A 12,691-nucleotide genomic window follows, 5' to 3' on the forward strand; every position below is an offset into this window, starting at 1 on the left:
AAATAGCAGAAATAAGTAATGGAAATCATGGAAAGAGGAGATTACGGACGGGGCAAACGGGGTGGATCTTTGTGAGGGTGGACTCGAGGTCGCCGAGGCCGCGGGCGGTGAGGTCGAGGAATCGGTAGCCCTGGTACCGCAGGCGATTGAGGTAGCGCCCCTCGTACCCGCCTTCGTGAGGCGTGTATATCGCTGTAAACGCCTTGTGCTTCTCCACGTCCTCCAGCCACCGCCCGAGATCCGGCAGTATCAGGTCGCCCCCGATCAACAGCGCCAGCCCGCACCACGCCCACTGCGGCCGCCCTCCTCCGCCTTTGCTGAACTCCACTCGCCGATCGAAGCGGCGTTGCCAGGTGAAAGGCGGTGGCCGATGACGCCATCCCCCCTCTCTCCTCCTCGCAGGATAACGAAGCAGTTTCTTTTGTGGCTCGGGAAGAAGTGCCTTGTGGCGGGAAAGGGGATATAAGATGTGGGCCGGACCCGGCCCACTTCCTCGAAGGAGTTCCACAGCACGGCCCATTGAGAAACCTATGAAATCACAGGGCCAAAGTGAAAATAACCCTCGTACCTATCTAAAAAACCGCATCCATGGCCATTGGCGAACACAGAAGGGCAGCAAACCTAGCGGCGGCGAGGCCAGAGGGAACGGGAGAAGCGTTCCTGGAAGCTCTTGGGATGGGGTTGGGTTGGAAAACTCCATGCTTGATGCTTCATCTCCTCTCCTTTCCTCTACGGATCAATGGAGGATCGGGTGGAGATCGTCAAAACTCGTGTCTTCCAATTCCTCCCATTCCGATGGCTTCCATGGACTCCTCCCCTTCCCTGGAGAGCCTTTGATCTGCGACGAGGACGACGCCGGTGATTTCTCTTTGATTTCAACTAAAAGGGGAAGTATTTGATTTTTTTGTTTCAGGATCTGTATTTTTTCTTCTAGTAGTTGAACTTTGAAAGCTGATCTCTTCGATATTTATTTTCTTTTCTCTGATCTATATGGATCTACAAAAAAAAACTTCTTATCATGTGCTGCGAAGGATGAAAGACGCTTTTTTTCAAATCATAACTTCCTTTTTTTTCTCTCTCTCTCTCTCGTTTACTCATGAACTTTTGCAGGATGAAACCTTTGGATATAACAGGCAATTTGAGAAACTTGCACTGGAAGTCAAAACCCTCTTGGATCATAAAAAGTAACTAAATCTTCTGTGTTCATGTATTAGTTCGTGGCTACGAAGCAAGGAACTGCATATTTCTGTTCTGATTGCTGATCATAAAAAGTAAGTTTCAAGAGTTGATCTTGGATCATAAAAAGTAACTAAATCTTCTCTGTTCATGTATTAGTTGGTGGCTACGAAGCAAGGAACTGCATATTTCTGTTCTGATTGCTGATCATAAAAAGTAAGTGGAGTAATTTTCTTGCTGATCACAGGGGAACAGTGTCATGGCTGCTCACGCCCCCATCAGTATATCAGCATAAAGTGGTTTATACTCATAAGTGGATTTTTTTTTAAGAATCAATTTCGTTGTTGAGCTAATGTCTTTGTTGAGAATTGATCATGGTTGTGTTTGTGCTATTCATATTTTGTCATTTGAGCTGTGCTTCGGGAGCAATTCAAAATTATATATAGAGAGACTAGGAGGTTAATAGGTGAGTAATAATGTTAAATTGATATAAATTTAAACTCGTTAGACTATTAAATGTTTTTGTGTGAAAGTATTTAATAAAACAATTAAGATTTTTGATTTTTACTATGGTTTAGTTCAGGCAGGTAAAGATTTGTTCAACCTTTGTTTGTAATTTTAATGGGCAAGGTATAGTTTGTAGAATTGCGATCTTATGTAGAATTGAATTACAATTAGAATGGTTCTTGAGCATAGTTGAGTTGATTATGACGGAATAGAGTTATAGAAGAGGATAAGAGTTCGAAATTTGGTGAAGTCAAGATAATATCTTTTTTTGATCTGGCAAACCATAGGGCAAAGACCCATATTAGGGTAATAAATACGTTCTTTGAAAAATATCAAAATTTTTTGATAATTTTTAAAGTTGATTTCCAAGTATTTATTATCACAATATGAGTTGGTTGCGATGAAGTAGAATTATAGAAGAGGATAAGGGTTCTAATCTCGGCGAAGATCAATATCTTTCTCCGTTGTGGTCAATTATAGTTTTTCGATTTATCTCTTATAAATGATTGTGGGATCGACTATGTAGGATGTTGTAGTGGTGCAGATTGGTCAAGGTTTGATTGTAGAATTGTATGATTTTATCAAAAATATTTGATAGGTTAATGCAAATTAAATTAATTTGATGTTTATTTTAAAATAGAATAAATTAAATTAATATTATTATTATTAATGATAATGACAATAATAATAATAGGATGAACTAATATATATAGAATAAATAAATATAATTTATTTATGATAGTTAAAATTTAAAATAAATTGATATATATTTTAATGAGATAATTCGAGTAGGATTTGAAGAAGTCTATTTAAATTAAAAGTTGATTGAATTCATTAAAATCATCGTTGTTCGTCTTTGGTCAATGCCTTCCCTTCTTCCTCATCGCATGTAGTTGGAGACTCCGACTATGTCTCCGACTACTCTTCGTCGGTTGTTGAAGACTGTCCTTATCATGAGGAACTAATGATGTCCAACTTTCTAAGTTTGCATGTCCTCCTTTGTACCCTTACACATCCCCTTCACTTTCATTGATTGTTGAAGAGAAGATCAGGGCATAGTTGAATTGTACGACATAACAGAGTTGTAGGGCAAGTGTTTGAATCCTGACGAAGTCAGACAATACCCTCCTGTGTCGTGATCAATTGTAGTTTTTCGATTTACTTCCTCACAAATGGTCGAGGAGCTGATCGTTGACACATCCCCTTCATCTTTTTTGCAGAAGATTGTTGAAGAGAACCCCCTCCATTGTTGTCATTGCTCATCGATGAGGATGTTGTCTACCTGTCTATGATTTCGAATGTGTGTGAAATTGTTCATAATATGAGATTAATATGATCTTATCGATCCTATACAATTTCAATGATCTTATTTCAATTCCACTATAAAATATGCTACCAATTGATCCCAAATTGATTTATTATTTTCGGATCGTAGCATCGTACAATCCGAATTGTGATCTTGCAAACCATAGGGCAAAGACCCATATTAGGGTAATAAATACGTTCTTTGAAAAATATCAAAATTGAATACATGTATTAGATAATTTTTAAAGTTGAGTTCGTGATTTAATAAATTGCTGATTTGAAATTTTTTAAAAAATAGATTTTCATCTTTCCAAGTATTTATCTGCAAAAATAAAATATTACAGTTTGATTGAGGAATATAATTTATATAACTGAGGTCAAATAATATATGATGTTATGACCTCATCAAAATAAAATCTTTTAAGTTATAACCGATAAAAATGTCGTCTTGCTGAATTTTGGGTTGCCAATTGTCAAAATGATGGCATACGCTGATAATCATAAAGAATAAAGTAATCGCAGTGGCGGCGTGGTTTTACTGAGTCTCGGTGTGAATTAATGAATACATTTTTTAAATAAAAGATTGATCTAACAATATGAGATTGATGGATCATCCGTTATGATATTTTTTAATTTATTTTAATTAATTAAAAATTTTTATTAATCTATTAAATCAATTTTTTCAAATTAAATATTTAATTCATTGAATCTAACAAGTTCCCTTTAAAATATGATAAAATTATTGGGGAAAAAATTAAAAAAACAATCTCAACTTATATAAATCGTCAACAGGGCCTTCCTTAAATAAAGAAGACATCTATCGTTTATTTTTTAATCTAGAATATCTTTTATTTCAATGTTGTTATAGTAATTAATTATTAAAATGTAAAAAATTTACTATTTCATTTTAATCAAAATTATTATATATAAAATATTATTATATTAAAATATTCTTTTAAAATTAATTAAATTGTATCAAAATTATTTTAAATTGATAAAATTATTTTAAAACAGTTGTACTAATTATAAATTTTGAATTCTAAATCTTAAATTTTGAATACTACTGTATCAAAATATTTTTTATCAACTTAATTAAAATTATTTTAAACTAATAAAAAATAATTACTTAACTAGTTATTCATCCAAACAAGTTAGATCCATTGGTTATCCCCGAGGCTACGATGTAATTATAACGCATTTTTGTAATTAATTATATATTCATGAGTCAAATTTTATTTTTAATGTATTATGAAATTAATTTTTTCTAATAAAAAGATAATCTTGAAATATTGATTATAAAATGATAAATCATTTGTAATATCAATTTATTAAAAAAAATTTATAATATTGAGTCAATCATCTTCAAAATTAATTAATTTGAAAAGTTAGATATTTTAATTATAAAAACAAAAAACTTTAGGTCCATTGGTTATTTGGACTTAGTAGCTTGACGTGCTTAAACAGCTAGTGACCCACCGAAAAGTTTATTTACTTTCTAAAAGTATATTTATATAGAAAACCTTTTTTTTATTTATTCTTCATATTTTAAAATTTTTTTTGTAATTTCTATAAAATAAATTTGTTTACGTTATTTTATTTTATTTTATTTTTTAATAATATTTTTTTCCTTTTAAAAATATTTTTGTTGCTTTGAAATCCATGCTTCTCTATTTCCACGCGTTTATATAAGCGTGACTTGATCCCTTCGTTTCCTCCTCTCGGACTTCGTCGATACGGCAACCGTCTCCACAACCCGACGCCGATCCGTCTCCCTCCCTTCCCCCTCTCTTCCTCCGTCGCCTCGGTCGCTCGAATTCCGATCTCGATTCGGGTTCACGATCCCGTGGACAGAATTGCTATCAATTGATCCAATCGGCGTCAATCGTTTCATTCCGCCTCCGAGATCCCCTTCGCTTTGCCCTATCGGCTGATCGAGATTTCAGTTTGTTGGATTCTGCTGTGCGATTCAGGTAAATCCATTAGCGGTTTCTGAGATCTGATCTTTTCTGGTATTTGACCTCCTTGATCCTTATCCGGAAGATCGGAACTGCTGCTTCTTTGGGTGCGATTTTGCTTGCGTCCGAATAAAGTTTAGATCTTTCCGGTGTTTTCTCTGAGTGCTGGGACGATTTCGTGGTTGGCCTTGAGTGATTTAGGGTCTCGATGGTGGACTGTCGAAGCTTGATCGAGTTCTGCAGGGCCTTTGAGCAGCACCGGAACATGGCCAACACCCAGGCCTCGTCGGAGCGAGGGGGCGGGCAGTCGAGGAGGAGGAGCAAGTCTTTGAATCCCCTGTCCCATCCCTTCTGCGAAGACTCCGCCTTCGCTGCCATCGATTTAGTGCTGCTGGTTCTGGTCCTTGTTGCGCTTGCTGTCCTCGCCCTCCCCTACTTCAAGTTCATCTTCCAGGAATCGTACGAGCTGCTTCCCGTGGCGATCGATGTTATGGGCGATGTTGTGTATCAAGCGCCCATTGCTTATGCTGCTGGACTGATCTTCATGCTTGTCACGGTGATTGTGGCCTGGGAATTCTTCAGTTACCAGGCGCGGAAGTGCGGTAATCCCTACTGCAAAGGTCTGCGAAAGGCGGTAGAATTTGATATCCAGCTTGAGTCAGAGGGGTGCGTCAAATGCTTGCCACGATTTCCAAATGATGCTTTTGGAGTTTGCCCCTTGGACTTGGGACAAGACCACAAGGAACTTGAAGCTGAGCTGAAGAAGATGGCACCACTGAATGGACGCACTGTTCTCATCTTCCGATCCCCATGTGGGTGCCCCTTGGGAAGAATGGAGGTCTGGGGAGCCAAGAGAGCACGAAGGATCAAAAAGTAGGCAGCAATATTTGATAAGTCCTATAGTACTAGATACTTTTTGCCTTTTCCCCCTCTCAACAGCAATAAACAATAAGATAACAACTATAGCATATCAGGTTCATACATAATCATGGTTCACTCTTGTAGATTAAGGCTAGGGTATGCTATGTTACTTTGCACTTCATGTAACCAATCAGATCGGATCCTTGTTGCTATTCTGAAATTACTAAAACATTAAAATTACTGAATAATATCTTACAGTTTAGTAATTCCTTTGTTTGCTATACTTTCACTTATATTGTTTCCTGAACATTGCAGTAGATCTTCTTCTAGTGGTATTCAGAAACCATGTTGAATCAACTTGTGTAGTATACCTACAATGTGCTTATTCTTAACTGTTGAGATAGATGCTTATTTGTGTTACATGTTGCCAGATTTAATGCATATATTCTGTCTTCCTATTCAGTATATAATAAATGAATACTTGTTTATATAAATATGTTTGCATTTTGTGTTTTCTCTGTATGCTAAGTTGAAATTTACAATGAACACCTTCTCCCATGAGACATTTCGTAAATTCCAGTGCACTTCCTGTTTGATACATTCTTCATCTGAATTCTGAACTAGAATTCTTGGTCATAGGCCTACACATGGCATGCTTGCAGTAGATCTTCCTCTAGTGGTACTCAGAAACCATGTTGAATCGACTTGTGTGGTGTACCTATAATGTGCTTACTCTTAACGCTTTGTTTGGGAGGAGGTGAGGGAAGGGAAAGGAAGGGTAAATAAGGGGAAGGAAATTTTGAATCTTGTTCTGAAAGGAGTGAGGGAAGAGGATGGAAGGGTAGGGAAGGGTAAGTTTTAACCTTCTTTACCCATGAAAAGGGAGATTTTCTTACACTCCAATTTAGGGTGCAAGGAAAAGGAAGACAACTCTAAATATTGTTTGTTCCAATTTTATCCCTATTTTAAAATATTAATTCTCAAATAATTTTTTTAATTTAAATTTTTTAAATTTCTCTCGCTGAACACAATCTTTTCACTCCTTTCTTACATTAGTAAATTTTTATAGAAATATATATAAAAATCCTGATTTATCCTTTGTTGTACCAAAGTATACAGATTCTATATTTTGCATGCTTATTGTATGTCTACTCATTATTTTTTTAATTTTTAAGTCATAAATATTAATTTTAGTTGGTCTCATAAGGTGGTTTTGGCAAAAAAAAACTCTTACATCGGTTTAATGAACTATACATATTTTTTTTCACATGTAGATTTATTTTAAGAAATAAGGGTATTTTTGTATTTTTATATATTTAACCTTCATTCCCCTTACGTTAATGAACTTTCCCTTCCTCCCAAACAAGGAGAACATAAATACTTCTCTTTTCCTCCCTTCCCTTTCCGTTAATGAACCTTCTCTCACTCCATCCAAACAGAGCGTAACTGTTGATTTGGATGCTTAATTGTGTTACATGTTGCCAGATTGAATGCATATATTCTGTCTCCTATTCAGTATATACTAAATGAATACTTGTTTATATAAATATGTTTGCATTTTGTATGTTCTCTCTATGCTAAGTTGAAATTTACAATGAACACCTTCTCCCATGAGAGATTTCATAATTTCCAGTGCACTTCCTGTTTGATACATTCTTCATATAAATTCTGAACTAGAATTCTTGGTCGTAGGCCTACACATGACATGCTTGCAGTAGATCTTCTTCTAGTGGTACTCATAAACCATGTTGAATCGACTTGTGTGGTATACCTACAATGTGCTTACTCTTAACTGTTGAGATAGATGCTTATTTGTGTTACATGTTGCCGGATTGAATGCATATATTCTGTCTTTCTATTCAGTATATACTAAATGAATACTTGTTTATATAAATATGTTTGCATTTTGTGTCTTCTCTATATGCTAAGTTGAAATTTACAATGAACACCTTCTCCCATGAGAGATTTCGTAAATTCCAGTGCACTTCCTGTTTTATACATTCTTCATCTGAATTCTGAACTAGAATTCTTGGTTGTGGGCCCACACATGACATGCTTGCTTCTGTACCCATTTACATGAAAGAATGATGTTCTGGGGCTCTCATCAAGACGTATTAATTTCTTACACAACTTACCTTGCAAATCCTCCCAGTTCAATAACCCTGTGCACAAATGATTCTGAACTAGTTCATTCTCTTCAGAAGTGTTCAAATTCAGACGGTGTATTTCTGAATAAGGTGCAGGATGTATAAACTAATTTAAATTCTAGACACGTAATGATTTTCTTAGATCTAATAGTCTTGCAGATGGGGAGAAGTTGCCATCCACATTTTCCTTTTCAATAAAAAGGAAAATTGGTAGCTAGGTCCTCAGAAGTTCTTTCATGTAATGGGAGTTATATGCAGTGTTGGCAACTTGATTTCCCAACCCAATGATTGGAAAACTGGGTGACAAAAAAAGGGAAAAATCCAGACTCCTATTGCACTAACCAAAACATCATCCTCATCTAAGATCAGTATTCTGAAGAACATGTAGTTTATCGATGTCTACTCTATCTTCCTAAAGTCTCGCATTGCATAAATTGGCCTGGCTGCAGTAGCTTCTCAGACCTACTATGAATAGAGCAGAACATCCAATAAGCATCGAGAAGACCGTGAATTCATCTCATGAAAAATTCTCCTGTCGTGTGTTAACCAGATACTAGATAGTCATGACTAACTTGAATTCCTTCAATGGCAAGAAGCATTCTTGTACATTGCATACTGTATTAGTGAGGTAAGAGAGTTTGTTTTGCTTGCTCTGGAAGATACTTGAGCGATTTTTGAAAGAGTTACCAGAAGCATCCATTGCTCTTTCGAATTGCAAGAACAATCTGATTGTAGGCTGATGCAAGTATCAATATTCTTTAGTTGTTTGCACATCTTCAGGGACAATGCATAACAATTGTATGCGCAACTGGTCAGTTTTTACAACAAAAAGCATGCAACTTCTGTTCCTTGAAATTTATTTGAACATTTATATTCTCTTTTGTCAGACGAAGACGAACTGTGTTTGGGAGAGTAGAATTTTCTTGTATTCTGAATATCTTGCAGACATATCTGATTGGTACTATCATTATCTATACATATCTGCTTATCTGTACATTTATAAGTTGCTAGTACTCCCTTGGTGCTTATAGACGCCTCGTATAAATTTCTCCACTCTTCTTTATGTGCTTGTGCCGTTGTATTACATAATTGTTGATTTAACAACTGATGACTGATTGAGGTTTGTGGATTCATCATATGATTTAAGAATCTTCGTTTCTTGTGAGTCCATATTTTATTTGCAATTTCCCATGTGGTTGATCCCTGCATCATCTGGTAGTTTAAGCATGTTAGCCTTGTTTTTTTCACATGCTACATCCTTAATTTACTTTTGCATATAGCCATACTGATACAACATGGTATTTTTTTAAGTATAAATATTATAGTGCATCATATTTTACTTCAAATTACAATTCTTTTTCTTCAAATGTTGTCATCTTAGTCAATTCTAGAAATTAGTTGTTTCAATTCTGGTTTGAAATGCATGCTAATTAATTAGCAAAATTGAAATTTTGAAGAACCAATTTGGAGTTTTGTTGACAAATTTTTATTGATGTAAAATTTGAGACAATGTTATGTATTGCCTTAGTGATTTTTTTATTATTTTTTGTTAAAAAACTATGAACAAATTTCCAAAAACTGAATATCTTATATCTACAATCTGTTATTCCAACCAGCTCTTGGTAAAAAAAGGTGCATACAACACAATTTTACATTCAATTATTCCATCTTCCATAAACAAAACAAGTTGAACAAAGAACACAATGCCATAACAGGAAACCCTGTAAAGCTGAAACTATACTTTCCAGAACAAACTTCAGGATCTATATCCACAAACTCTCAGTTCTCACAATGAGAGTTACTGCTGTCGGAGTTAGACGACGAGGAGGAGGAGGAGGATGGTGCATTCGAGGATGAGTTCGCACGGCTCTGCGAAGTCGATAACGAGAAGAGTCCATTGAAAGGCCATGGGACAGGAAACCATAGCCCGTTATCTGTAACACTGCCACCGTCGAGAATCCCCCGTCCTATTTTTTGATTCATCAGCAGGCAGCTGAGACCTACAAACTGGGCACGAGCTGTGGAGCTCCAGCCATGGCGAGATGCAGTCGCTATGGAACTTATGCCTGCACGGCATCTCTTTAGCTTCCATACCGATGTCCAAGTCCTCGAGACAGACCGAACAGCCCGCAGCTTCCTCAATCTTCACTGTGGGCAGGGCTTCTATGGCCTCTTTCTTAGCTGGCGGAGTGCCGTACCTGTTTGGATCATTGTCCGCCAAATGCTGCAACAGGATGTCCAGTCCAGGGCCGATGAAGTAGTCCCCCAACGAGGCGCCGACGCCGCTGTTACTGGATTCCTCCTGACCTTCGTTTCGGTTTGTGTCCGATGATCGTCGGAGAAGTGTGGCCTGGTTGAAAGGGTTGATGAGAATTAGGTTTTCCCTTTCCCTTGACCTCGGATCATCTTGCAGGCTCTGAAGCAGCCGGATAATGGCAGATCCCCTGCGCCTCCGCCTCACAAAGTTCTCGAACTCGCGATCCAGATTGGGGTCTTCGCCGTGCTCGCCTCCTCCTCTAGACCTCGGCCGCCGAGCTGACCCGCCCAGCATCTGTAGCAAGATTGGAGCCCAGAGGGCGAGGGATGGATCGGAATCGGAGTCGGAGTCATTGAGTCCCCTGCTCTCCATCTCTTCCACGAAGCCTTCATCGCAAAGGGGGCACTTCAGTTCTGGTTCCGCGACCGGATTGACTATCCGGTTGCAGGCATGGCACCAGTATCTTCCATCAGGTCCTTCACTCATCTTGGCTCCGATTCAAGCAAAACGAATCGATGGAAAATCCAGTTCTTGGAAGAGCAGATCTGATCAAATGTCAGCTCCAGCGAGTCCGAGACCTGGAAATTGAATGGGGGAAAAAATCAGCAAAATGGTTGAATCCAGGCAACAAGAAGAAACGCACAAACAGAGGCAACAAGAAGTTTCATCAACTGGTCAGATGTTCCAAGAAGAAGAGCCAAAAAAAGAAATCCCTCAGCATCCTGCAATCTAGAACACGTAACAAAATAAGGAAAAGAAAGGGATTACCTTGTCCGTTCTTGGATGGTATTGGACTTGTTCCTTAGGATCCGAGCAAAGAACAAGAAGGAAATTGCTCGGAAGGAACAGCCATGATCTGTGACCTCTCTTTCCCGAAGTGGCTCCATTATTTATGCAGAGATCTTGATTAAATTAATGTTCTTGGATAGTAGTGCTTCATTGTGTTTGTCCAAATTTAATCTGCCTCTCTCTGTTTAGTTTCCCTGGGGAGGTTTTAGTGGCGATGACTCTGCTTGCTATTCTAACCGAGGATTAGAAAAGAATCTGTCTAATTGTAAACGGATCTATCAATAGTTACTTTTGTTTTGATGGGTAATTGGATGGAACAAATCTAAGAAACTTGTTTAAAATCTAATTGAAACATATTGATATGGGAATTGTTATTTGCATATCATTCAATATCTAATTTTTCATTTAATCAGATAGGAAAACAAGCTGAATGGGAATGGTAAAGTTGTTATCGTACAATTTTATGATTACAATCGTAAAAATAACCTTTGTATGATAAATCTAATATAGTTCTATGTAAATATTTAGAGAGAAAAAATCAAATTTGTTATGACAAAAATGTAAGTTTTCAAAAATATAAAAATAATATTTTGTTATATTTTTCATTTTAAAAATACTCTTATTCTAATATTATTATAATAACTAAGTAAATCTATTTAATTTTTTAAATCTAATTTCATCAAAAATTACTATAAAAGTACTATTATATAAAATTATCCTTTATCAAAATCACTCGGACTCGTACAAATAATTTTAACTCGGTTGGAATGAATTTAATCAACTTACTACTTTTATATAATAATTAATTTTGATCAAATTGAAACAACTTTGCTCTAACATCCTCAATAATAAATTTATTTTCTATGAAGTATAATGGTATATAGATATATAGATATGTTGAGTTTTTTTCTTGTTGTACAATACCCATAATAATAAGTGATTATTTATAATAACATACTAACAATCCTCAAGAGGTTGAAAAAAATAAAGCAAGAGAAGTTAGAACAATATAATGGCTCCTTAATCAATTCACAAAATGGATACACTAATCAACATAATTACGATCAGTTCATTTCTGATTCAACATGGTGGAGATTTTGTTTGTTCATTTAGGGTTTTTTTTTCATATATAGATTTGTATGAACACTTGTTCTTACCATTTGGCTCTCGATCACTTGCTATTTCCAAATGCTAAATCGACATAGAAGCAAATTAAATGCTCAAGCAATCCCTCCATTACTAGAAGATGCGATCCATGACAACAAGAAACGCCATGACGAGCTCTGCGTCCACCACTCCTGGTTGAATCACCAAGCTGAACACATCATCTCCCAGTGTCACTGAGTTGTTCTTCACCTTCTTCCTACTGATCCGTGCCACTTCCTCTCCCTTCCCGTCCTTGATCTTGCAGTTTCTTCTTCTGAAGCAGCCTTCGGTCCTGAAGCTGGCCGTGGAAGACGATGAATCTGCAGTTCTGCCCATGAACACCTCTGCTTGCTCACATCCGTTGAGGATGGACCTCCTCCTCATGGAGAAAACCTGAGTACTTCTGCGAGTACTCATTTCCGAGCCCATCTACGCATTTGAATCCACTCCATCTGCCATGCATGCTCAGAATCTGCTACGTACATAATTAAGATTTCTAAACTCATAATTCTCGAGCAAGAAACTAATCATTGCAAATTATTACATGT

The 12,691-nt window shown here is 36.8% G+C and overlaps 2 protein-coding genes and 2 pseudogenes across 2 annotated transcripts in view; 1 reads left to right on the top strand and 3 right to left on the bottom strand.

Annotated features, from left to right (window-relative positions):
- Nucleotides 1-25: 25 nt before the first annotated feature.
- On the bottom strand, nt 26-380 carry LOC141827254 (NAD(P)H-quinone oxidoreductase subunit N, chloroplastic-like; annotated as a pseudogene).
- Nucleotides 381-4,720: 4,340 nt separating this feature from the next.
- On the top strand, nt 4,721-6,070 carry LOC141827927 (uncharacterized). The gene is made up of 2 exons (XM_074715271.1): nt 4,721-4,958; nt 5,029-6,070. Exon 2 carries the CDS (start codon nt 5,152-5,154, stop codon nt 5,818-5,820), a length of 669 nt encoding a protein of 222 aa, XP_074571372.1. The 5' UTR covers nt 4,721-4,958; nt 5,029-5,151; the 3' UTR covers nt 5,821-6,070.
- A 3,503-nt stretch (nt 6,071-9,573) lies between these two features.
- LOC141826522 (E3 ubiquitin-protein ligase SIRP1-like) overlaps nt 9,574-12,691 on the bottom strand; it is a 9,589-nt pseudogene continuing 6,471 nt past the window's right edge.
- Nucleotides 12,237-12,691, bottom strand: part of LOC141827256 (uncharacterized) — an 8,812-nt gene continuing 8,357 nt past the window's right edge. Inside the window, exon 6 of the mRNA XM_074714483.1 lies at nt 12,237-12,572. Within this exon, the coding sequence (XP_074570584.1) occupies nt 12,237-12,572 (336 nt within the window). The remainder of the gene's footprint in view (nt 12,573-12,691) is intronic.

Source organism: Curcuma longa, chromosome 4 (assembly GCF_044706935.1).
Source record: "Curcuma longa cultivar G26 ecotype Majalengka, Jawa Barat chromosome 4, ITB_CL_G26_1.1, whole genome shotgun sequence".
NCBI lineage: Eukaryota > Viridiplantae > Streptophyta > Magnoliopsida > Zingiberales > Zingiberaceae > Curcuma > Curcuma longa.

Bases quoted from the DNA above. Each gene is read 5' to 3' on its own strand.
- LOC141827927 (XM_074715271.1), top strand. From the start codon at position 5,152: ATGGTGGACTGTCGAAGCTTGATCGAGTTCTGCAGGGCCTTTGAGCAG.